This window comes from Eretmochelys imbricata, chromosome 4, assembly GCF_965152235.1.
Source record: "Eretmochelys imbricata isolate rEreImb1 chromosome 4, rEreImb1.hap1, whole genome shotgun sequence".
NCBI lineage: Eukaryota > Metazoa > Chordata > Testudines > Cheloniidae > Eretmochelys > Eretmochelys imbricata.
This window is the reverse complement of record NC_135575.1, coordinates 20451437-20478603: the sequence shown is the minus strand read 5'-3', so window position 1 is coordinate 20478603 and position 27167 is coordinate 20451437. Positions and strand designations below refer to the sequence as shown.

Sequence of the window (27167 nt, the reverse complement as noted above, 5' to 3'; positions counted from 1 at the left end):
AAATCACTTTTCAACCTCTGGAGTATCTTTCCCTAGAAATCAAAACCCCAGCCTACATATACCTTGTAAACGTGCATGTTTGCCCTAAATGTACGGCAGCAGTGGTAACTTAATTTCAAGGCTTCTCTCTCCTAAATCATCGGATTACATGACCCAGTCTTTACCAATGGCTTACAGTTTCTCAGTAGTTTTGGCTGCCAAAACTATTGCCTTTCTGAGTTTCCTCTGTTGTTTGTGTGGGATTTTCACACAGCAGCAGGGGAGTGTTCAGTGTACCTCTGAAACACTGAAGATTTTATTTCCTTTGTATGATTTGATGCTTTCATAATTTGAAATTCCGTACTTTGTGTTATGTCATTCTGATACCATAGTGTGTTTCTGTGTAGGTACATCGGCTCAACAGTTGGATGCAACTTTCAGTACCAATGCTTCTCTGGAAATATTTGAACTGGACTTGTCTGATCCTTCGTTGGATATGAAATCCTGTGCAACTTTCTCCTCCTCGCACAGGTATGAATTGGGGTTCCAAATTTATGGTCTGCTTTATAAAAATGCATTTTTGGTGGCAACTTCAGTCCATGATATGGGCTGAAAGGACAGTGTATGAAGCTTTAGCTCTGTGTCAGTGTTATTAGGAAAGGTAAGAAGGATGGGCTTGTGGTTAAAGTTGTAGACTTGGACACTGGAGACCTGGTTTCAGTTCCTGTTCTGTCACAGACATCTTCGGCTTGTATCCGCTGGGTGACAGAATCATAGAAATGTGGGACTGGAAAGGAACTTGATAGGTCATCTAGCCCAGTCTCCTGTACTCATGGTATTATCTAGACCATCCCTGACAGGTGTTTGTCTAACCTGTTCTTAAAAACCCCACAGTCTCTTTCAGTAATTTGTTCTGGTGCTTAACTACCCTTATAGTTAGAAAGTTTATTTTCTAATGTCTACCTTAAATCTTCCTTGCTGCAATTTTAGTCCATTACTTCTTTTCCTGTCCTCAATGGTTAAGGAGAACAATTTATCACCCTCCTCTTCATAACAACTTTTTACATATTTGAAGATTGTTATCAAGTCTCCCCTCAGCTTTCTCTTCTTCAGACTCAAGAAACCCAGTTTTTTTTCCATCTTTCCTCCATAGGTCATGTTTTCTAGACCTTTTTTTGTTGATCTTCTCTGGACTGTCTCCAATTTGTTCACGTTTCCCAAAGCGTGGCACCCAGAACTGGACATAGTACTCCTGTTGAGGCCTTATCAGTTCTGAGTAGAGTGGAAGAATTACTTCTCATGTCTTGCTTATAGTATTCCTGCTAATACATCCTAGAAGGATGATTACTTCTTTTGCAACAGTATTACATTGTTGACTCATGCTTAGATTGTAATCCGCAATCCTTTTCTGCAGTTCTCCTTCCTAGGCAGTCATTGCCCATTTTTCATTTGTGCAGTTGATCATTCCTTCCTACGTGTAATACTTTGCATTTGTCCTTATTGAATTTCATCCTGTGTAATTCAGACCATTTTTCCGGTTTGTCAAGATCATTGTGAATTCTAATCCTGTCCTCTAGAGTGCTTGCAACCCCTCCTAGCTTTGTATCATCCACAAAATTTATAAGTGTGCTCTCTTTTGTTGGCATCCTTTCGTCTGCGAGAGACAGTGCGAATTGCAGCCTATGATGTAGGTGGTTTGCAACGTGACTAAATAGTCCAATCCAAGATTTGCATGATCTTTAGTGTACTCTGTATGCCATTATCTAAATCATTTATAAAGATATTAAATAGGACTACACCTGGGACTCATCCTTGCAGGGCCCCATGCAATATACTCTTCCAGCTTGATTGTGAACCACTGATAACTACTCTCTGAGTACCGTTTTCCAGCCAGTTGCACACCCACTTTATAGCAGGTTCATCTAGGCTGTATTTTCTAGTTTGTTTATGAGGTCATGTGAGACAGTATCAAAAGCCTCACTAAAGTTGAGTTATATCACATCTACTTCTTCCCCCAATCCTCAAGGCTTGTTACCTTGTCAAAGAAGGATATTAGTTTGGTTTGACATGATTTGTTTTGTTGTGAAGGAAGATAACAGTCAGAGCCCTGAGGAATTTCCAGAGAGCAGAGGGAAAGTGTTAACTGTGCTCTTAAAAATAGGAAAGGGCAGTTACAGCTTCCACATGTTGTGTCATCCTATTGTGTTTCGGTATTGCGGGGGACTCATTTCATGTACCTGTGTGTTTTATTTTTGCATTCTGTATGTAGTTCAGTATTTACGCCTGGCTATTGGGAAGAAACGTTCCTGATTGTTTTGCTTCATTTAGACCCATATTACTTCTAACTTCATGCTGTATGTTTAGCTATAACTTATATAATTAGCATTAAAAATCCCAAAAGCCATCCTATTGACATCTTAGTGACACTTGCAGTAGCATTGTAGTGCCTTCTGTTCATTGTAAATTGGCCATAACAATGTCAATGAAAGCGAGAGGTGCTCTTCTTGGAGGTAGAGACGGATCTGAAAACTTTCCATTGACCTGGATTAGATCCATTAATCTTTCATACCAGATACAATGTCAGCACAAACATTAGTCCGTCCATTGACCCATAGTACTCTCAGTGGATGTGTGTGCAACACTTACAGATTAACTGTTCATCAATTAATAAGCTGTAGTGTCAGCATTAGTGTATTTTTATCAAAGATATGTATGACAGAAATATAGTGTATTGTAGCTCGGATACACTGAGATATATAAAAATCTAAATCCATTGAGGGATGATGATCATGTTTTACACCACCTTATTATGTAGATGGAAGTTAATTCCATTTCATTCTCCACAGTCCATTTTTAAATAATGATGTACAAGTCTAAAACTGTCTTCCAAAGATTTACACCAAAAACAACTGCCTGAACTTTTAGAAATTATACATTGATTAAATTGCAATCTGTACAGAACAGGAACTATGTCTTCCTTGTACAGTATCTAACAAGATGGGGCCCTGAATCTGATTAGGGACCTGGGCTGCTATCCTAATATAGATAATAACTGGGAACTGCTCAACACCAGGTTAGAGAGATAAAATTTAAGTAAGTTGTGCTGCATATACTCTTCTTGCTCCTTGGAGCATTCAGCATATAATACTGACTAATGGTGGCATTGTTAGAGCTGATGTAATTTTAAAAAAAAGCCCTATCTTTTTAAAAAAAAGCCCTATCTAAAAGCCCTTGGGTTTGTTTTGTTTTTTGTAGAAACTTATTAGTTTGCTTTCCAAATGCATTAAGGCCACTTTGTAAGAGCAATGCCACAAGAGGGTGTGTGTGGTTATGTGGAAGAAATGTACTCTTTGCATGGCTGAACATACAGGAATATTGTTTTATTATAAAACAACTTTGTTTAAAAAAAGGAAATCTGGATACTTACGGATTCAGTGTACTAGCTTGGGTATATTTCAAGTCTAAAAATATACTCTAAGCTCTCATTTAACATTAAATAAAACATACTACACTCCAGGCAACACACTTTCTTGTTTGTGTAAAAGTGTTGCCACTTGATAAGCATGAAGTACAAAAATCATTTTAATTGCAAGAGTGCAGTTGAGGAATAGGGCTTATGTCAAGGAGACCGTTCTCATTCACTCTCTGTTTGCCTCTTGCATAAGCAGCTGTTCATCAATATCAGAGATTTATGTGATTGCTTGTAGTTGGCTATGCTTATAATTCTCAATCAGGGATCATCTCACAGTCCTTTGCAAACATCATCTCAAAAAACCCTGTGAGGTAAGTAAGTATTCTGACTTTAGAGCCTTGAACTGAGGCATATATAGGTTGTGACCTGTCCACTGTCACATTTTTGGCAGAATGGAAGAGCTAGGAATAGAAGCTAGCAGTTCTCAGTCTCATCATGCTTTTGATCTTACGACCAGCCTGCACTTCCTCCCATAAAATGTTTGTGTTTTTTATCAGGGAAAACATGATCATGTTCTGGCACTTATAATGATACGGCAGTGGATCTTCTTAAATTCTTTATTTTTTATCTTGTAGGTACCATAAATTGATATGGGGACCTCATAAAATGGCTTCAGATGGCAGTCTTTCTGGAGTTCTAATTGCAGGTGGTGAAAATGGAAATATTATTCTGTATGATCCATCTAAAATTATTGCTGGAGAGAGTGAAGTTATAATTGCACAGAAAGACAAGCACACTGGGCCAGTAAGAGCTTTGGACGTGAATATTTTCCAGGTTAGATTTTTTTTGTTCAATATACACTGTCATGGATTAGTAAAATACTATAGGAAATGCTCTTCTCTTGTGATTTTTGCGGGAAAGTTGTATAGATATTTTTGCATATTTAAAAAAAGAAAACAATCTTTGATACTAATCATGATTTGACTGGAAATAATCTTAAAAATCTGATTTGTTTTTCACCATTTAGGCTATTTATTTTGTGTATTTTTCTGTTTAGACATTGAAATACAATTTTTTCATTTTCTTTCTAGTCAGTTTCACTTTTCAGTTCTCATGCATTACTCAGGGTTTTCATGGTTGCAGACAGATGTTTTGAAATTCCTCCCCAAAACTGTTTTCACTGAAATTTAAAAAACAACTACTAAATACTAGTTTTTAGGTTTTGTAACCCTTCCATTTTTGTATGTTGTTCCAAAATAAAGATAAAATGTTGGGGCCTGAAACTCATTGGCTTGACACAATTCTTAAAAGTAATAAAGACTTAATCACAGAGCTAATTTAATTCCATTACTAAGGAGGATTTACCTCTCAAGATACAGCATCTTTTCTCATCCATGACTGTTCTGTGAGAATTCAGTTTGTTTCGATTTACTAAGTAGCATTTTTTCTTTTGGCACATGTTTTTACTAAGGCAGTAATTAGTTCAGTGAACTGTGTTTAAATTGCATTGTTTCTGTTCTTGTTTATTATGAAGTTGGAACCTGTTTTGCAACCAGCATTAGGGTGTGAGCAAAATGCATTGATATAATAGTTATTTTCCCTCAAGTTCATTCTCCTCAGATCCCATTGTTATTATCTTGGCATTCCTCTTCCACCTGTAAAACTGTTTCAAATGCTTCTTTTAATCTAGGAAATGTTCTTATAGGCCTTGATCCTGTGAATGCTTACTCATGCATTTATCTTCACTCACATTTGGGATCCCATTGAAGTCAGTGGGATTAGTAACACAAATAGAGTTAAGCACAAGCTTAATTGTTTACAGGTTTGGGGCATTAGTACAATGGAGTCATTTTGTGCAACCCCATTCTTTGTGAGTCCATTTTCTGCGTAAGAGTACTGCAGAAACCAAGAACACTGCCCTGGGAATTTAGGTCCAGCTTGCTGCAGAGTATAGGGAGTCTTGGCTAATAAATAGTATTAGAAATCTTAAGGATTCATGTACCTTCTCTAAAGTGCTCTTGTTGTGACAAGGGCTACATTCTGAGCTAATGTCAGTTGGCACAGCTCCATGGATTGGGCCCACAGCGTTTGGGAAGGTGAAGGCTGATGCCAGAAATACTCTCAATGCCCATTGGCATCTTTCTATTACAGACAAACCTTGTAGCATCAGGTGCTAATGAGTCTGAAATCTATATCTGGGACTTGAACAACTTTGCCACGCCAATGACACCAGGAGCTAAGACCCAGGTACTGGAGTTATGTTTGTAAACTGATTTGAAGAATGCTGAAAAATATGCAGATTATTTAATTTATTTGAAATCTCATACAGTATTGAAGCAGTTCTAAGCACCAATCTCTGTTTTCAAAAACTTAATTTATATATTACAAATATTACTTTGAATGTAGTTAAGCCCTGGATAAACATCTGCTACTGTGAGATACATTCCTTAAACTAATTATGTAGATTTCTATTGGGGATAAGAATCGTACAAGTATGTTATTATATTACGTATATTGTATATATTTTGCTCCTGAACAATAAAATAACCCCCAGTGGATGTTTGTTTTTCTGATTGTAAATTTATTGACTGTTAAGGCTAAAAGTGGAGATTTCTTTGTTTTGTTTTGAATATGATTCATTAATGGCTTCAACCTTTATGAAGCACTACAGGCAGGTTGTAATGAACACCAGTTTTGTGAAAATTGACTCTGAATTTACTGGAGACTTAAATTGCATTCCAAGTAACCAACAATGACTCTATTTATAATGATGTTAATTGTGACTGTAGTGCTTACATGCAGTTTGTGTCCAGTTCTGAATTCTTTTGCACACCCAAACCTGCCAGTGAGGTTACAACACTTAACTCTTGTGTCAGCAGAACAACTTATCAGTTGTCACACTTTCAGGTCTGAGTGAGCAAAATCCTATTGTTGTGCATTCCTTGTACTGTATTTTGTTTGGTTCCTAAGTGAGATTTTCTACCATAATAGTTGCAGAGACCTCTCCCAAACAGATCAAAGGGTTGACATTAGAGGCAGTTTTAACAAGAAAAGGCATGAAAGTTTGAGTTAGCTGTGGAATTAGCCAGTAATGACTCATCTTTTCATGAGGTAAGATTTTGCAGCAAGTTAAATCTGATGGGTCATTTTTGACCTGTCCCTAACTTTCATGGACGGAGTTGCATTTCAGTTCACCAATGGGTGTTAGAAAGCCAAGTCTCTCTAGTTTTTTCAGCGTGCTTTAAACATCCGTCACAGCTCCATGGAGGCTGTTTTTTGTATTCTACTTTGGCATGTTCTTTTGTGTGTTTAAGTCTGAAGGATCTTTATGCTGCTGTGAAAGATGCAGATTAAAAAATAAGGTCTTAAACCTGGCTATTAATAGATGGTAGTTTATTAGGCGATAGGTGTGACAGTTGTAGATATTCATATGGAATGTATCATCTTAATATCTAAGCACTGCTATTTAGCATGTGTTTTGTTTAGAGAAGACCTGGAGAAAAGAAGAAAATGTTAGTCTTCTGTCCTTTTTTCCCCTTCTCTGTGTTGTATAAAGAAGGCCTGAAAGGTGCTTGTGGTGTTGTGTATTTTAAGGTTTATTTTTCTCTGTGTGAGTTTACATAGTTGTTAGTAGAAAAGCAGGTTTTATTTACCACGAAAGACTTTATGGTGACTGGAGACCTAGTGAAGTTATTACATAATAGTTATTGAGAGAATGAAAGTTGAGTTGCAATCTGTGGTCAGGCTGTTTTAAAACACCCTGGTTTTAGCTTGTTTTTTGTTATCAAATTAGTCCAATGACTAATGAACATTTTGGAGACATGTTAAAGATCCGTGCCCTTTGAATTAAGGTGTGAGAGCTTGTAATGCACATGCTCTGAGACACCCAAGAAATCTTCTAACATAATCAGGGAAGACCAGACTTAACAATCCTAATAAAGTTAAAAAAAATAAGCAGAAAAGAATTAACACTCCAAACAAAAACAAAAAACTCCACCTTTCATTTTTCTATACGTCACAAAAGACCAATCAAGGGCACGAGTCCAATTTTTAAATACTTTTTTACGGGTCACTATTAAGCTCTTGGAGACAACAGACTTGCTCTGTATTCCTCCATAGCTGGCTAATGCATCAAATTTATCACAGGCAGAAAGGAAGGAGGGGTGCAGATAGCCAGCCCATAGACAAAGCTACTGTATATTTAAATGCATGGGTTATAAAATTTCCTCGTGTCAATTTTATTTATTCAGGAAGATAAAACAAACACATGGGCTATGAAGATTAGCTTTGAAAACTCGTAGTTTTAGCCAACTTATCTAATAAAATAAAAATTGAGTTCTCTGTTGGAAAAAAAGATAATGTTGGGACGTGTTTTGTTTTCAATAGCCTCCAGAAGACATCAGCTGCATTGCATGGAACAGGCAAGTCCAGCACATCTTGGCATCTGCCAGTCCTAGTGGTCGTGCTACCGTGTGGGATCTGAGGAAGAATGAACCTATCATCAAAGTCAGTGACCACAGCAACCGGGTAATTTATTATGTTAAACTATCAAGAGCCTGTATTAATAATCATGATTAACTATTAGACGTATTTTTACCATAGTAAGACAAGTGACTGCACAAATTCTCATTAGACTCTTAAGTGACACAGGAACATGTCCCCATTTTATACTACCTGCTGTAGAATCTGTTAATTTTTTAAAGGGCTATAATTATATGCCAAAGGTGGATTATTACTTTAAATAATTAATTTTTGCAAATGATTCAATTAATATTGGCAGGGAAGGATTTTGGTAGGAAGTTTAGGGTTCAGGCAAGAGAAGGGGACATTATGTATTACTCAGCAGTGAGAAGTCACACTGGGTAAGTGATGCACACGATGCTGATAAATTCAGTATTGACCCATTCATGGCTGCAGTGGGAAGATTTTATTAAAATAGGCTGAAGTCCTGTCATCTGGAACAGTGTGTGTCTGAGAGGGAATAAAGCAGCTGATGCATTTACCAGTAGGTTTAAATAGTTTTACTTCCACAGTGAAGCTACTCCTGGAGGTTGACCTTGTGCCTTACAGCTCAGATGGAGGGTGCAAAGAACTCCAGCTCCCTTACTCTTCTGTACAGCAGCCAGGCACAGGTGCTCGGACTGCTCCGTGGCAAGACACTCCAGAGGTGTCAGGGGCAATGACCCACATCCCCGGTGCACTGGACAGAAGAGCAGGCTGCCTTGCTGTGGAAGGCGCATGATATTGGGGATGTAGAAATGGGAACATCCTCTTTGTCCCATGGAGAGCTCCCTGAAGCAGAATTCCTTCCAGGGCTCACCCTGATGCACGGGCTGTGTCTCAGTAGCACAAGTGAATATTCCACATAAGGCTGACCACCCCCTGGTTGTTTGCAGCATGGTTGTCGCCATGTTCGTTCCAGGATACAAGAAAAACAAGGGGGTGAGGGATGAGGTAATATCTTCTATTGGACCAATTCCTGTTGGCGAGAGAGACAAGCTTTCTAGCTCCACAGGGCTCTTCTTCGGTCATACGGTTCACAGTTGCGGTATCTGGTTAAAGATTCATGTTTATAGTTAGGCATCTTACATTTATGAACAAGTTTATTAAAGGAAATTATTAATCAATGATTGCAAATATTTATATTGTTAAATGATTTAAAGCGTCTAAAACCTCTAAGAGGAACTAACAGTTTAAAAATATACCTAACAAACAAATTCTTGCTTATTTGAGTTACTAATAATAACTTAAACTTCCAGTCTTAATCTGATTTACTTTTCACAATCTGCATTTTGCCAGTTTCTCAGCATAGCTTGTTTCACCTTTGAGTTCCAGCACAATGCTGTAGTGTTTGCAAGGGACTAGTTGCATGCTAACAAGTGGTTTTAATTAAAATCTATATATTCTAAATTTCATTAAAATATTTATGTAAAGGTTTTTCTGTATTTGTTGTATTAAAACACATGTTTTGGACATAAACCACATGAGTGTCCTTTTGATATAGCCTTTGAAACACTAAATTCAAGTAGCATTCCAGATGTTATTAAATCAATGTTCTGGGAGCTGGACTGGGAGCTTATTCCATTTGTCAGTTCTTTGCTTTGAAATAGAGGAGAGAATTTGGATCTAATCATGGTGTAACCTGGCCTATAGTCTAGTTCAGTGATTCCTAACCAGGAGTATGTGTGCCCGTGAGGGTACGCAGAGGTCTTCTAAGGGGTACATCAACTCGTCTAGATATTTGCCTAGTTTTACAACAGTCTACATAAAAACCTCTAATGAAGTCAGTACAAACAAAAATTTCGTATAGACAATGACTTGTTTATACTGCTCTATATACGATACACTGACATATAAGTACAATATTTATATTTCAATTGATTTATTTTATAGTTATATGGTAAAATGAGAACGTCAGTAATTTTTCAGTAATAGTGCACTGTGATACTTTTGTATTTTTGTGTCTGATTTTGTAAGCAAGTAGTTTTTAAGTGAGGTGAAGCTTGGGGTACGCAAGACAAATCAGACTCCTGAAAGGGGAACAGTTGTCTGGAAAGGTTGAGAGCCACTGGTCTAGTTACGGAAGAATACAGTCACGAAATGGGAATAAACAGGGCCACACTCAAGCCAGCATTCTCCGTGCTTCTGTTTTGGAGGGTTCCTTTTTTTTATAGCTCTGCTTAATTATCTTGTGGTCTAACACTACTTTATCTATCAGATGCACTGCTCAGACTTGGCATGGCACCCTGATGTGGCTACACAGATGGTCCTGGCTTCAGAAGATGACAGGTTGCCTGTAATTCAGATGTGGGATCTTAGATTTGCTTCTTCTCCTCTTCGTGTTTTGGAAAACCATACAAGGTATTTACGGCGGCTCGTCTGTAAATCTTGACTTTTCTTTATTGTTTAGCCATTTCCTCATTCTAATCTTGGTTTGTACACATTACTGTATTTTTACCCTCTATCAGTTGGTATAAATGCCATCTCAATTTTAAGCTCCAAGGCAGGTGCTTTAGCAGCTACTGTAATGCTTAATCTAGACTTTTAGTGATACGGCTAGCCTTTGTGCCCAGCAAACCTGTGCCAGTGGGCCACACTGGTTTTAAGGAGCTAGAACTGTGAAGAAGGTTTCTAGCTTTATTTTTTTTTTTGTAAAGTACAGTACGTTTCTAGCTGTTTCCTTTGAGAAGAAAGTCTCAAAAACTTAAACATATGTAAACCGATTGCAAGGGTGCAAAGGAAGAAGCAGCTGGGCTCTACTTCTGCCGGAGGGGTTGGGGAATCTAAAGATCCCCCACCCATACAAACACTAATACATGCTTTCTAATCCAAAACGAGTTGCGTAAATTTGGGGTGCATTCTAATGAATCCTTTCACTAACTCTCCCCTAAAACCTTTTGGCTGACCTGGTGTACAGTGGTGTGAAAATGATGGACAGGAGTTTACTGCGTCTGAGGATGGAGGGCAGCAAAACACTGTGTTGCAAGCACTCCCTGAAAATGCCGATGTTGACTCTGCTAATGTTAACCCTTTAGTAATAAAAAGAAGATTGCCACAAGTATTATTCACAGTTCTTATCCTGCAATTTTCCGAGTCAGGTATTAGTGCGATATTTTATTCCCCAATCTACCTTTTGATATCCATGTTTTTTATCAATGGATATAGTATTTGGCTTTCAGGTACTTTGCTGGATTGTGCCCTAAGTCTGTGGCTACACTGTCATGACTCCTTGTGCAGAAAGTGGAAAAAATCTATTTCAATAAAACAAATGTTGGCAGCACCTTCTCTATTCTCTCAACATAATGGGGGTGGCGAGGGACTTGGCATTTAATGATGAAGTGGCCAGGTAATCTAGATGCGTGCTAATGAGGGTGCCCCGTTAATCATCATGCATTTATATTAATATTTTCTTACTGTGGCTTTTCACACAGGGGTATTTTGACCATTGCTTGGAGTATGGCAGATCCTGAGCTGTTACTCAGCTGTGGAAAGGATGCTAAGATTCTCTGCTCTAACCCTAATACAGGGGAGGTATTGTATGCAACCCATTTTTAAAGGTCATAAACAGAGAAAGATTCTTTGCATTACATTTGTTGTGGAGAGTCGTGGAGAACATACCAACTTTGTACATAGATGACACAGTGATGTGAGCAAAATATTTTTTTAAGAGTCGTTAATATTTGTTTTACAATTTTCCCCTTCATACCAAAACTATGTTCTCTGATCCCAAACATTTTGTACACGCAACCCAACTGAGAAAAATTGGGTCAGTCTTATACAAAGGTGACCTCTTTAAAACCTGCGAGTGTTAGCTGCTACTGTCAGTCATATATATTATAAACCAGGACAGGACAAGACTTGTCACCTGCTCACTCTTAGGGTTCACTGAAGGGACACTGTCAGTTCAGTTTTATTCATTTCGTCTGCCTCTGCTAAAAGTAGCTTTGTGAAGTGTACCTGTCTATGGGCTCTTGGTTTTTTGTCCATGGTTTCCTTGAGGTGTGTTTTTTGACACACCTGCTGTTCTTTGCAACCCAAAGAAATCATGAGTCAAAAATCTGGAGTTCGGTGATACATATGGGCAGGGGTGGAAGTGAGATAAAATACTTACCGGTACGGGGGCCAGTCTTGGGTGGAAGGGGCGGGGCTGGGCGTCAGCCAATGCTGCACTGGGCTGTGGCAGCAATTTAAAGGGCCCAGGGCTCTGGGCGCTGCTGCGGTAGCGGCCAGGAGCCCTGGCCCCTTTTAAATCGCTGGGCTCCGGGGCAGCTGCCCTCCCCCACCCCATCAGCGGCCCTGGGGGGGCGCAAAAGGGGCAGCGACGTTAAAGCACTGCCGTGGCAGCACTTTAACGTCAGCTGTGTACGAGCCGGTAAGGCAGCCACTTCTTACTGGTACGCTGTACCGACCTACTTTCACCCCTGCATGTGGGAACCCTGAACCCTTTCCCTTGCACATGTGAAAGCCTTTGTAGACCACACACCTGCTCACTACCTCCTTTGGCCCCCACAGAGTAGGGTATTTGAGAGGTCCTGCTTTCTTTGCCCCTACTCCAAGGAAGGCGTTTTTGAAGGTGTTGAGGCTTCCTGGCTATGGGTTTTTGACTTGATTTCATCCCTTCAGAGTTACACATGAGAACTCTGATTTGGGGGAGAAATCAAATTAGAATTGATTGTGTCATTTCTTACTCCACCATTTAAATGGCAGTACCCTACTCTAATACAGATGTTTTTGTTCCTACATCTTTATGGCTCTGATTTGGCAAAGCACTTAATCACATGTTTAAAGTTAAGCAGGTGCGTAGTCCCACTGAAGTTAGGTATGTTTCACTGCTTTGTTGGATGGGAATTTATATGTCTCCCCCTCCCCCCACTTTTTTTTTTTTTAAGCTACAAGGCATTTTCAACCAGACGCTATTTTGTATTTGCTGTAGAAGTGGTAAGAATTAATGTCTGATTGTATTGATGGAAAATTAATAGAAGCTTTAATAATTACAGTCCTTCCAGGTTTTTAACTGAACAACTTTTTAAAAGGGTGGGGATTCTTTATTCAGTAGACTTGAATCTTTGATTAAAATCTATGGGAAGTAAAGTGGTAGGTTTTTGCCCACCAGAGGGCTCCCATAGTTCCTATATGACACAAGAGAAACTCATTGAGTCATGGAAACATAGTTTTAAAATATGAATACATTTTCTTTAGCTGTTTGAAATGTGCCCTAACACCTTCCTGTGGATGTTGCCATAATGCAAAAAGACCCAAAACTGCACAAAACAATGGTGAAAGTCAGCATAAGTAAACAGGCTTCTCTGAAGGTTCAGCTATACCTCATTCTTCCAATCATGCCCTCATGCCAAAGCAACCAGCCTTCTGCTGTGCCCTGATCGGCAGCAGACCATGGTTCTGTTGAATCAAAGTGGGAAGCCAAGGGTTCTCAGCTGAGAAACTTAGCATAATTTCCAGTGGGATTTAGGCTCCTAAATCCCTTAGGGTTTTCTGAAAAATTTACCCTAAGTGACTAGCCCAGGGTTGCACAGGATGTCTGTGGCAGAGGTGGGCACAGAAACCAGATCTCCTGAGTTGCATTCCAGCATCTTAACCACAAAACCATCATTTTTCTCTTGAAAGCCTTTAGCCACAGTTTTTAGCCCCTCCTTTCTCTCGTCCCATGGAGATGATTTTAAAACAGGACACCGTAATCCTGTTTCAGAGTGTAGTTGCCCATCGTATGGACACAGGATCTTTAGTGACACATTAGCGTCTATAGTGTCGTTTGTTATGTTAATACTATTTCATCAAACTCTGTTTTGGCACAGGTGTTGTATGAGCTTCCCACAAATACCCAGTGGTGCTTTGACGTTCAGTGGTGTCCCAGAAACCCTGCTCTCCTTTCAGCTGCTTCTTTTGATGGACGGATCAGCATTTACTCCATCATGGGAGGGAGCACAGATGGTTTGAGGCAGAAACAGGTAGACAAGGTATTGAAAAATGTGAAGTTAGAGAGGAAAATACTTAGTTCCATGTGACAAAATTTGAAAATGGCGGAAGCATTGGCAGTCGAAGTAGTATGCTAGACTGTTGAATAATGATCATGTACAAATATGTATCTTACATTGAACACTGCAGGAAATGTGCAATCAGTTTCTTTCTCTTTAAAGCTCTCATCCTCCTTTGGGAATCTTGATCCATTTGGCACGGGACAGCCCCTTCCTCCGTTGCAGCTTCCACAGCAGACGACTCCTCAGAGCACTGTTCTACCATTAAAGAAGCCACCCAAATGGGTCCGTCGGCCTGTAGGTGCATCGTTTTCAGTAAGTGAGAGGCCCTTTGTAGGCTACTGAGTGGGCAAAATTGACTTTGCGATAACATTTCTGATATATTCTCTGCAAGCAGTGTAGAAGGGGTTCCATATTGCATTACAACAGAGCTTCACTCATTTGCAATAGTCACTGGAAGGTCCACTGTGGGGTACTGCGTTTTGCAGTTGGCAACCAAGCGAATAAATATGTTCCAGAATAATTTTTATAGGTGCTGCATCACCATACACTTTGTTAATATAGTTTGCTATGTCTACTTTAGTTTTCAATTATGAACTACACTTCATAGTAAAAAGAAAAGGAGTACTTCTGGCACCTTAGAGACTAACCAATTTATTTGAGTATAAGCTTTTGTGAGCTACAGCTCACTTCATTGGATGCATACTGTGGAAAGTGTACAGCTCACTTCATCGGATGCATACCGTGGAAAGTGTAGAAGATCTTCTACACTTTCCACGGTATGCATCCAATGAAGTGAGCTGTAGCTCACGAAAGCTTATGCTCAAATAAATTGGTTAGTCTCTAAGGTGCCACAAGTACTCCTTTTCTTTTTGCGAATACAGACTAACACGGCTGTTACTCTGAAACCTTCATAGTAAATACACTCTGTGTTTAGTAACACCTTTGAAGTGTATGAGACCTCTCTGCTGTTAAGTCTTTGCTGAGAAGCAGGGTGAGAATGCCAAGTTTTATTGATTTTTTTTTTTTTTTTAAGGATTATCGAAGTCACAGGTTAACCAAGTGAGATTTAGCAAGGTTCCACTGTACTTTGAGAGCAGAGCCATCTGTTCTATAAGTACATTGTTCACTTACTTCTAAGTTACAGGGTTTTAAACTGAGAACTAGAATATGCCAGGTTTTTGTTCTCTCAGTGAACCCTGACTCAGAATAGATATCTGTGCCAAAATACTGATCTAGTCTCAGCGTAGTGTTATCTGATTCATAAGTTAAAGTGACATCTCCAGTAGGGTATAATTCATGTTGTTTTAGAAACAATTCATATATACTTCTAACTGTACTTTGGGATGTTGATTCCCATTATCTCATCCTAGTTCTCTATTAGCTAACTGAGAAATTTGGATTTGTGTGGGTTTTTTGTTTTATATTATACTGGCTTCATTTAGAGCCAAATTGGTTAACTTCTTTTTTTCTTCTTTCCCTATTATCCAAATCTTGGTTTTTTCTTGGCCACTTTTATTTCTGTCGCTCTAATCTGCCAGTTGTGTGCTGTCTAAGGTAGAGTTGCACATTTTTAGGCATATTTTCAGGCAGCACTTACCATGCCATATGTGTATGCATAATTTAATTATTTAACAATTATATTGTAGCAAAGGAGTGGGGTGGGCAAACTGCGGCCCGGTGGGTCACATCTGGCCCTCCAGACATTTTAATCCGGCCCTCGAGCTCCCACCGGGGAGTAGGGTACAGGGCTTGCCCCGCTCCGCTTGGCTCCTGGAAGCAGCGGCATGTCCCTCCTCTGGCTCCTATGCGTAGGGGCAGCCAGGGGGCTCCGCGCGCCGCCCCCGCAGCTCCCATTGGCCGGGAACTGCCGCCAGTGGGAGCTGCAGGGGCAGCACCTGTGGACAGGGCAGCACGCAGAGCTGCCTGGCCGTGCCTCCGTGTAGGAGCTGGATGGGGGGACATGCCACTGCTTCTGGGAGCCGCTTGAGGTAAGCGCCACACGGAGCCTGCACCCCTGCCCTTCTCCCATGCCCCAGCCCTGATCCCCCTCCTGCCCTCAGTCCCAGCCCAGAGCACCCTCTGCACCCTGAACCCCTCATTCCCAGTCCCACCCCAGAGCCCACACCCCCAGCTGGAGCCCTCCCCCGCCCTCCCTTACCTGAGTCTCCAATTCTGTGAGCATTCATGGCCCGCCATACAATTTCCATGCCCAGATGTGGCTCTTGGGCCAAAAGTTTGTCCAGCCCTGTTGTAGGAGCACCAGAAGCCCCAATCAGGATTAGAGCCCCATTGTGCGAGATGTACAAATACACTGTCCGTGTTCCTGGGAGCTTTCAGTCTGAGGCTGTGATCCTACAAACGTTTATGCAAATGAGTAACTTTACTCTTGTGTGTAGTCTCAGTGCGTTCAGTGGGACTACTCACGTGTGTAAGTGTTTGCAGGATTGGGGCATTAGAATGAATCAAGAGAGAAAATGAGTGTGTAAGTAATATATAAAGTGTGTGTGTGTATAAATGTGTGTGCATTGTATAAATACGTTATATATGTAATATTTGGTACATTATTTATTAAATTACAGTTTGGAGGGAAGCTAGTTACATTTGAGAATATAAAGTCTCATCAACAAGGAGCTGAGCAGCAGCAGCACCACGTGTATGTGAGTCAAGTTGTCACCGAGAAAGAGTTTCTGAACCGTTCGGATCAGCTGCAAGAAGCTGTGCAGTCCGAAGGCTTCTTCAACTACTGTCAGAAAAAAATAGAAGCTGCCCAGACTGATTTTGAGAAAAATGTGTGGTCTTTCTTAAAGGTAATGTTTTTCAGATGTTTCTGAATTATTAAAGGATTCCCTAGCCTCTAAAAACCAATACTAAAAGTGGTTCTCAGTGCATAGTAAAACATTTTAAACAGAAGACACTGTGTAAAGATAATGAGGCAATTTCTAGTTTGTACAGTAGAATGAGATTAGATTCTGAAAATGGTATCAAATAATCCATATACTTGATCAAAAGAGATTACTGATGGCAGGACAAGGAATCTTTGAAATAGGTGTGCTTTAGTGTCTGCTCTTAAAGCTGTTCTAGCAGAAGCAAAGAGCTACAGATTCTGGGGAAGGTTTGACACAATTTAACCATTTGGCCTAGTTTTGGTACATCTTTATACTAGCTCAGGTATTGAGAGATTTCAGTTTTAGTATTTGGTAAGGTAAAATATAATATGCTTTCTGTTATTAGTTATGACATTTTGTATTTTCAGAATAAGAACTAAATGGAAATTCAAGAGGTCCAGTTACTAGACATAGCTATACTCAGAGGCCCAGGTCCTCGGAGTCCACAATTAAGTTCTCCCTTTTTAACACATTTTGCTTAATCAATGATTCCCAATAAATGATTACGCATGTCAGTTGAAATTACAATGGGGAAAATGAAATTAGGATTCAAAACATGCTTCTTTTGACTATGAGTTGTTGTTTTTTTTTAAGGTGAATTTTGAAGAAGATTCTCGTGGCAAATACCTTGAACTTTTGGGGTACAGGAAGGAAGACCTAGGGCAAAAGGTAAATCTGTTTGAAAGTTGTGTATTTATTAAGTATTTATACTGAGGAATATATGGAAATATAAAATATTAGAGACAGGATCAGAAGTTTGAGGAGCTTATATTATTTGGCATATAGATGGAGAGTTGGAATGGCAGTATCAAAACAGAGCATGTGAGAGGACAGAACATTTTTCTGAGTAATAGTATCTTGAGGATGCTTCCTGATAACTCAGTTAAAGCTGTATTATCCCAGGATGCAGTTATTATCCTATGTTAACTACTATAATTCAATTACTATCCTATAAACTAGTGGTCTCCAACCTTTTTATGCCCAAGATCACTTTTTGAATCTAAGGGCAATCCAGGACCTAACCGCCTCTTCCCCGTGGCCCTGCCCCACTCACTCCATCCCCCCCCCTCCCCCCCGTCCCTCACTCTCCCCCACCCTCACACACTTTCACCAGGCTGGGGGAGGGGGTTGGGGTTCAGGAGGGGGTGCAGGCTTTGGGCTGGGGCTGAGGGGTTCGCAGTGTGGGAGGGGGCTCTGGGCTGAGCCTGGGGCAGGGGGTTGGGGTGCAGGAGGGGGTGGGGATGCAAGCTCTAGGAGGGAGTTTGGGTGCAGGAGGAGGTATAGGGTGCTGGCTCTGGGAAGGAGGTCGGGGTGGGGCAGGGGTTTGGGGTGCAGGAGGGGGTATGGGGCGCTGGCTCCAGGAGGGGGCTGGGTGTGGCCTCCTGCCGGGCAGCACTTACCTCTGGTGGCTCCCAGTCAGCAACCGGTGCAGTGAGGCTAAGGCAGGCTCCCTGCCTACCCTGGCCCCACAGTGCTCTCGGAAGAGGCCTACACGCCCCTGCGGTCCCTGTGGAGGGGGCACGTGGCTCTGCACACTGCCCCTCTCTGCAAGCTCTGCCCCCACAGCACTCCTGGCCAATGGGAGCTGCAGGAGTGGTGTTTGCAGGCAGGAGCAGTGCGCAGAGAGAGACACCTGTCCCACCTCTCCAGGGCCGCGCTGGCCACTTCCGGGAGCGGGGTGGGGCCAGAGTCGGCGGGGAGCCTGCCTTAGCGGCAACCACACTGCACCACCGGAGCTTACGATCGATCGATCGATCGGTCGGTGACCACTGCTATGAACAGTACCCTCAGGCTATTTAAATACCGCTAACTTGAAGACTTATTATTTAAGCACCAGCAGTGTGCTCATTGTTCAAGAAGGTCCAGAAAAACCACAGCATCTGTGAAATTTTTGTCTAGATACAAAACACCTGACGAGACCATGGAGAAATTTCTGTCTGGAGCTTTCTAGGGCAGTAGCAATATTTTTTAAGGTATAGATTCTCCTCTTGTTGTAGACACTCAGGTTAAATATTTAAAAGCGGTTGGGAGGATTTAGATACATCTATTCAGTTTAATAAATGTGTGTCTTATCCTCTAGACTGCTTTGAAAATCCGAACATCATTTTTTCCTTGTTAATAGGAATTACTCATGTATGTGGAGATGCAATTCAATGCAATTACACATGTATAGTACATAGTTAAAAAAACCGAACCCTCTTTTCAGTGTTAGATTAGCATAAAATACGAAGATTAATCCTTTTTTTGGATCTGGGTGGTAATAATTTTTAGGAAACAGAAACCCCCCTTTTTCCCCTCCCCCCCCCAAAAAATAACCCCCCTGCCATCAATCGAAGCCATTTACATTCAGAAAGATAGATGTTTTCTCCACCTCTTGAACTAGCAATTTGCACTGTTTGGGTACGGTTCACCTCTTTCTAACCAAGAAAAACATCCTTATCTTGGAGTGACAGAGTTAAATCTGGTCTCCAGAAACAACCGTCGCCTAAATAGGATACAGGGGTAAGTCTACAGACCCACAGTTTTTCATTCTTGTGTTTAAAATTGGTGTCTGGTGCCTGTTATCAAGAAGACAGCAAGACGCTTCAGACCCTCAGACCTGTACTTTGATTAGGTGACAGTTCAAAAATGTCTATAAGTGTTAATGGTAAGGAATTTAGTGGTGTATGTAAGTGTGGTGGTATGGGACTTGATTGATCTTTTAGGTGAATTGATGTGCTTTGAAATAGAAAATGAGTTTTCTGTGTCAATGCTCTGCATCTTCATAGTATTTTCTGTGTCTCTGCTTACACGAATCCTTGAAATCTGACGTTAGGGCTGCCAACTTTCTGCTTGCACAAAACTGAACACACTTGTCCAGCCCCTTCTCCGAGGCCTTGCTCACTCCATCCTCCCCTCCCTCTGTTGCTTGCTCTCCCCACCCTCCCTCAGTCGCTCATTTTCACCAGGCTGGCTCAGGGGGCTGGGGTGTGGGAGGGGGTGAGGGCTCTGGCTGGGGGTGCGAGCTCTGGGGTGGGGCCGGTGATGAGGGGTTTGTGGTGCAGGAGCGGGCTCCTGGCTGAGGGGTGGAGCCGAGGGATTCGGAGTATAGGAGGGAGCTCCGGGCAGAGGCAGGAGGTTGGGGTGTGAGAGGAGGTACGGGCTCTGGGCTGGGGGGTGCAGGTTCTGGGGTGGGGCCAGAAATGAGGGGTTCATGGTGCGGGACGAGGTTCTGGGCTGGGGCAGGGGGTTGGAGTGCAAGGTTAGCATGTGGAGCCCCCTGGCTGCACCTGCGTGTAGGAGCCGGAAGGGGGACATGCCAGCTTTTTCCCGGAAACCACGAAGCGCAGAGGCTAGCAGGGAGCCTGCCGGCCCTGGCACCACCAACTGGACAGTCAACGGCCCGGGCAGCTGTCCTGACCGGAGCCACCAGGATCCCTTTTTGACCGGGTGTTCTGGTCGAACTTTTCTGAGCTTACTTTTCAAGCCATCTACTTTATCTTGCAGTGCTGTGTTTTTCACCTTTTTCAGTAGAACAGTGTTGCATCTATTAGGAAATCTCTAGTTTGTTTTCCTTTAATTTTGACTAAATTGGTTCAAACACTTTACTCATTTTTGTAATCTGTAGCACCTCCAAACTTAAGTATGTCTGAAAAATAGCTAGTTTTCAGCAAAGAATTGCACTTTAAACTGAATCCGTGTTATCTATTGAGTTGAAAAAATACAGAGTGACTGACTAATTTTAGAGTTAATGACATCTTGACAACAAAAAACAGTGAATCTCAATTTATTCTTTAACATTTTTAGGTTCCTTACCTTATCCCTAATATAAAAAGAGCAATTGGTGTCAGTTTGCCAAAATAAGCTTCTAGTAGCATGCGGATTTATTTTATTATTTTTTGGTCTGGCACTCTGGCCAACACAAGGGAACTTCTGGAATATCACTTTTCATTGCTGTATTTACAGTAAAGTAAATAAAAATGAGAGTCTAGAAAAAACCCTGTGCATTAAGCTAAATTTACAGACTAGAACAGCCTTTAGGGATACTATTCAACCTGTAGAACTAGAAGTAATCAGATGAGATTAGTGGTATTAGAAAAGTCATCCTGTCCAGCTGCTAGACTAATGCTTTTCCAGTCTGTATTTTAACTCTTTATGTATACATTAGGTTGGGATTTTCAAAGGGACCTAAAGGAGTTAGACACCCACTTCACATTGAAAGTCAATGAGAGGTAGGTGTCTGAACTCTTCCGCCTGTTTGAAAATCCTACCCTGACACATTGTCCTGCTGTGGTTGAAACAATCCTAACAAAACCCAGTTTCCCTAATCACTATAGACAGGGATATTTTTCCCCCTGAGAGCTGTGTTATAACATTATTATTTTATTACTACACTAGAACTCAGAAGCCCCATCAGGATTGGGGCCCTATTGTGCAACACAACGGAAGACGCAGTCTCTGCCCCCAGAAAGCTAAAATCCAAGAAGATTTTAACCTTTAGAAGTGGTCAGTTCCATCACGGTTTGGTTAGCATGGGTCTCAAAGTAAATTCCTCTTCACAATGATCAGGGCAACATTCTAGCATGGTTTCAACTCTCATGCAATCAGGGCCTTCTCTTCATCTCCAACTTATGGTGACCTGCTAGATGTTAACATTTGCTACATACCCTAAAGTAAGAGAGAAAACCACTTCTCTTATAAATCTTATTTATTTTGTAGATTACTTCAGCTCTGAATAAAGAGAGTCTTGTAGATGGCAAACTAGAGGAGGTAAGCAAACAAAAACAACAAAAATCTTTTTTGCCATATTAATATAACAAAAATGTGCCAGGTAAGAATAATTTCTCTTTTAACTCAGTAGTTGTACCAGAACATATGAATGACTCAGATTATGAGAATGTTGCAAATTTACAATTTCCACATAAAATACGAAAGTTCATATGAAAAAAAATCCCTGAAATCTCTGGCTCTAGAATTGTGTGAATATCATTAGTTAGTTTATTTCTCATCACCCAGTTAGCAGTTAATGGTGTGTTTGTTTTAGGATCTCTGTCTACAGGGAGAGAAATTAATCTTGACACTTGTCTTGTAGGGTTTCTTTGTTCCTCCATATTGGTTGCTTTTTTAATCCTTTTGTAGTGTCCATTACAATGTTTATGTTGTCTATGGGTGTAGAAAGGTGCCATATCCTTCCTGTTGTCAGGCAATCTCTGCAGCCTCTGGATCATTAACAAAAAGAATTGCAACGTGTTGGGGGAAGAGCCACCCTGGTTTTTTATCATTTTAAAATAAAAAATGGATTTAAAAAGAAATCTTTTTCAATATTTGTGATGTCCTCTCCCTCCTCTGGTCTGAGGAGAACCACAATGGCTTGGAAAGCACAGAGTAAATAACCTTCTTAGCTAGCCCAGAAATAAACAGCTCCTCTTCTCTCTTTCTCTCTGCAGCCCCACATTCTCAGCAAGTCATGTTTTTGTAGGCAATCACTACTTATATTGCAATTTCTACCTTCCCTTAAACAATTGCTAAAACAAAGTGCTGTGACCTCTGGTTAAATCTAATTAAAGTAGTAATTCACACTAATGGTAGTTCCAGGGAGAAATATAATCTGTGACATTTAAGTGCTCATCACTCTGGAGACAGACAGTAGGGAGAATCCTGCCCTTATCATATGGAATGAGGAAGCTGGGGAAGGGAGCTCTCACCACAACAATAATCTAGAGGCTGTCCAGGTCCAGGATTGTAGGGGTGGGAGAAGGTAGAGAATACACTGCCAGGCAGCATGCTTTGCTCCTGTCAAGAGGAGCAGTTTGTGGCCCTGGCTAGTGTGTGCTGTACATTGCTGGATACGGATTGAGGGGGCTGCCTACTCTTCCCAGAGTGAATATGGTGCACCAGTCGGTCTGGAAGCTAGGCCCTTCTTGTAACGTGGTGCTCACCGTGCCCTGCTGGGGTCAGCCTCCTGGCCCCGCTCCCCAATGAGTCAGGACCACTTCAAGCTGGTGCAACACCTGTGCTCTTTATTCCTGTGTCCGGTCCCCCCCAACCAGCTCCAATTATTTACAGAGCATTTACAGGTTTGGCTTAGCACAGGCCTCAGTCCCAACAGGCTCCTGGCTCCTTCTGTGCATACTCTCCCCGCCTGGTCTCCACCACCGTCCCCCCCAACTCACTTCCTCTCAAGCTTTTAGCCCCTGTTAATGAGGCTGGCAGGTGTGGCCAGCTTCCAGGACAGTCCTAAGTAGTGGCCCAGCCCCAACCCACTCCCCCTGACTGGGGCTGGGGTGGCAGGAGCTGATTAGGGCTTCCCCTGCAGCGCCTTGCCGTACTTCTCCCCTAGCATACCTGTCTGCATTACAGAGAAGGATTTGGCCTAATGGTTTAATTTTCAGCATGTGGGACTGAATCTGAGATTCCCACAGCTTTCTTGTAAGAATGGCTTGCATTGAATATGCATATTTTTTTTCTTTTAATGGTCTAAAGTGATAGTGAAATATACTCTCGCCCTACATTCTCTCCCTCACACTCTCTCCTTTGTCAGAGTCTGTTACAAATGCTCTTCGTTTCATCATAGTGCACGTGCTCTTTTGGCTACCATCAATTAGTGTCAAATTAAAAAAAAGTGGCTACATGTGTTCAGATGGCTAATTTGAAACCTGTGGCCTGGTCTACACCTACAAATTATATTGACCTAGCTGCATTGCTCAGGGCTATGAAGAACTCTGTGCCCTGTGCAAAGTAGTTAGGTCGACCTAACCCCCACTGTAAATGAAGGAATTCTTCCATCAGCATAGCTACCATCTCTCAGAGAGGTGGATTGTCTGCATCAGTGGAAAAAACCCTTCTGTCGGCGTAGGAAGCATCTACCCTACAGCAGCTACTGTGGCGAATCTGCAGCGCTGTAGCTGTGCTGTTGTAGTGTGGATGTGGCCTAAGTGTGGCTCTAGTTAGTGGGGAAAACCGAGGAAGTGAAGACATTTACATTTCTGCAAAAGGAGTTCTGCTCTTGGCAGACTCGCTTTGTATATTGTGTATCGTGTTCCTTTTAATCTGTGTTCTTCACAGCTGAGTGTCTCTCTCTCTCTCTCTCTCTCTCTCTCTCTCACCCCCTCCCCGTCCTGCTAACTTTTTCCACATGTCATCTTCCATTCTCTGCAAAAGGCTCTTAAAGAATCTGACCAATCAGTACAAAGTGATGAAGAAGATAGCCACACTACTGAAGAGCCGTTCTTGGGAAAGGTAAGCGTTGGCTTCTGTATTAACTATGTTAGGTTATCACACACTTACCCACTGCCTTAACAGCTCATTTCCTTTCTGGTGTCTTTCTAATGTTCTCTTTGTGTGTGTATTGTACCTGTGCATATTTGCACAATGGCAAATGAGAGGGGAGGTAGTCATTCAACAGTTTCTCTGCTCAGGTTTGGTCCACACAATGAAAAGGTTGAGAACTCATGTTCGAAGGAGACTCACACTGGGTAGTACACATTTCTATATGAATTTTATTTTAAATTAAAAAATTAACACGTCGTGCATAGATTTTCACATTGGATTTGAGATACTTGAGGGTTTTTTTTTAAGTGAAAGATCATAAAGGGTTCTGTTGTAGAGGCTGCTGAATGCTCTGGCCCTTATCCAGTATAGCATTTTTAAGCATGTGCTTAATTTTCAGCATGTGAGTGGTCTCATTTCAATGCCCAGAGCAAGTATGTGTTTAAATGCTTTGCAGGATTGAGCCAGGGTGCCCAGGACTTTGCAGGATCATGCACCAGATCTCTGTGCAGTAAAGTTAAATGTTAGCTAGATAGCATTAACATACAGAGCAACCTTTTTGTGGGGAAAAAATATATGCTTATTTAAAAAGCAGTACATACCAACCTGATGCATCATGCTGGAGCAATTAGATGCTTGGACATTGACTCACCCTGACACCTTGAGCAGGTGACGTAACTTTTTGGTTTCCCTCTCTGTAAAATGAGGATGTTATCATCTGCAGTCCTCACAGTGGGACTGTGAGGATTGATTACCGAAAGTTTCTGGAGGTTTTTTTTATTATTATTATTCTGTGCATTCATGCATGGAAATCCCAAGGCTTGTAATTGCTCGCAATGTCTAAATACTTGCCAATGTACTTAAATGAGCCTCTTCCCAGTGAGGTGAACCCTGACGTTTTTGAAGTGTTTTTCCCCTAATTGCATCTAGTTTTAATAATGCTCACCAGTGATCTGTCAGCAGTGGTGTTTGTGCATTTACATTGTTAGGTAGATCACTAGGTACACTCAGGGCTTTTCCACAGTGCCCAGAGATTTGCTTTGTGCAGGTGCCAGGAGAAGTTAATGGCATTGTGTAGAAACACAGAGCATAACAATGCTCTTTAATTCTAAGTTAGTAGCCTCTTGGGGAATGGCAGTAAGAAAGCATACCATGCCCTCCAATATAAGGTGTATGTCTTCAAACATGGATTTATTTAGCCATATCTTTGCATAGGCTGAAAAACTGCACTTTTCCTCTCTAATAGAGAACAAAAGAGGAGACTGAAGATCTGACACCTGGAAAAGAAACATTTAACATCTCTGTCAGTGGAGGTAAAACCTGTTTATATTGATTTCATGGTACTTGCAAATATTTTTACTTATTGAGCTATCACAACTGTAGTATTACCTAAATTCTCTTTATATGGAGCCTTCTGCCTAGGGAATGTCAGAGAGTCTGTTATTTACTCGCATTTCAATTATTTTCACTTCTATATTAGCTTTCACCCAACAGTCTCAAAGTACTACAACACCTGTGTTAGGAAAAGTAAGGAATTACACAGGGATTGCTTTCCCCATCACTACAATGCATCCATCTCTGGGTAGTTTGACACCTTTTTAACTGCATATAGCAACTCTACACAACAGTTTAGGACAGACTGTTAGGAAGGATCCTGTACCAGTTGACACTGAAACTAGAGGAAGGGTTTAGTAGACAGCCTATTGTTACCAGAGTTCAGATTTGGTCGGGACATGGGTGTTAACACTTCATTCTTACCAACATTCCCTGGGGATCTTTAGCGACCACTGAAGTTCAAGGCCTTCCTTGTATATCTCATCCACAAGATAACACTTCAAGCATCCCTCTGGGGCACCTGGCATTGGCCACTGTCGGCAGACAGGATACGGGGCTGGATGGACCTTTGGTCTGACCCAGTATGGCCATTCTTATGTTCATCCCCGACAAAATACATTGGGTCATAGTTTCAGTACTGACTCAGAAGAAAGAGCACTGCCTAGTGAAATACCAGCAGTACTTCCTATGACACTAAAGTACGTAATTCTTGGAGATCTCTTATCCAAGTTCTTGTTTGGCCTGACGAAGTGGATTTGAGATTTCTTGGGATCATAGTACAAGGTGATAATGCTACAGGCTCTTTGGCCTTGATTCAGGAAATCCATCCTATTGAGGGCAGCACTTAAGCACATACGAAAGTGTTGTCTTGAATAGCAATGAACTTAAATATGTGCTTAATTTTTTCCTGAATCAAGGTCTTTAAGAAGAAAACAGCCCAGCATCATGGAGTGAGAGAAACTGCTACTTGACTCACCTATATAACTGTATGTTTAATGCCTATTTTATTTTGAAGCAGTAAAATTGTTTCAAAACTAAATTATTCTTCCTGTTGCAGATGTTGATGGTTTGATTACCCAGGCTTTGCTGACTGGTAACTTTGAAAGTGCGGTTGATCTCTGCTTACATGATAATCGCATGGCTGATGCCATCATATTGGCCATAGCAGGTGGACAAGAGCTGCTGTTGAGGACGCAGAAAAAGTACTTTGTTAAGATGCAGAGCAAAATTACCAGGGTATGTAGCTTTTCAACTGAAAACTAAAACAAAATTTGTGTGTATAGGCTTTCAGCAGACTCCTGAAACTGTTTATGTTCTGGTGACGTACGACTTTCCTTGCTATCTTTGTACATTTGTTTCTAGGAGAATTGAAGGTAGGGTAAATTCATTCATTGGATCTGTGAGTGAAAGGGTGTTTTTCTGTTTTGTATATTGTTAAGCAGAGAACAGGCTTATCAGCTGGGATGAAGAGCAGCTTTTACTCTTATTTCTACTCTCTCTCCCCATCCTTCTAACATTTGTTGATCACATTGAGTAAAAAGCATCCTCGCTGATGAGCAAGGATAAATATCTAGTATCTAAAAACTCAGTGTTTAGTGTATGTGCAGTGTCTTATCTGGTATCTTTAGCAAGTACTGTACTTACTCCAGCTGCAGCACTTATTATGTTACTTTCTGTCCAGTCAGTTGGAGGAGACATTTTTGCTGATGTTTTGCTCTATTGTGTACAAAGGTTATCTAAGAATAGCAGGACTAATCTAATCACATGACATCTATGAGACAGTGTGATATGGACATCTGGTTATATCTGCTC

General features: G+C 41.2%; 1 protein-coding gene across 9 annotated transcripts in view; it reads left to right on the top strand.

Annotated features, from left to right (window-relative positions):
- Positions 1 to 27167, top strand: part of SEC31A (SEC31 homolog A, COPII component) — a 69740-nt gene that overhangs the window by 7123 nt on the left and 35450 nt on the right. For all 9 annotated transcript variants that reach the window (XM_077814951.1, XM_077814953.1, XM_077814952.1 and 6 more), the window contains exons 3-16: positions 387 to 510; positions 4027 to 4225; positions 5543 to 5638; positions 7778 to 7918; positions 10110 to 10252; positions 11323 to 11422; positions 13705 to 13866; positions 14047 to 14199; positions 16467 to 16694; positions 17367 to 17441; positions 21471 to 21521; positions 23913 to 23990; positions 25267 to 25333; positions 26413 to 26591. In XM_077814951.1, the coding sequence (XP_077671077.1) occupies positions 387 to 510; positions 4027 to 4225; positions 5543 to 5638; positions 7778 to 7918; positions 10110 to 10252; positions 11323 to 11422; positions 13705 to 13866; positions 14047 to 14199; positions 16467 to 16694; positions 17367 to 17441; positions 21471 to 21521; positions 23913 to 23990; positions 25267 to 25333; positions 26413 to 26591 (1796 nt within the window). The remainder of the gene's footprint in view (positions 1 to 386; positions 511 to 4026; positions 4226 to 5542; positions 5639 to 7777; positions 7919 to 10109; positions 10253 to 11322; positions 11423 to 13704; positions 13867 to 14046; positions 14200 to 16466; positions 16695 to 17366; positions 17442 to 21470; positions 21522 to 23912; positions 23991 to 25266; positions 25334 to 26412; positions 26592 to 27167) is intronic.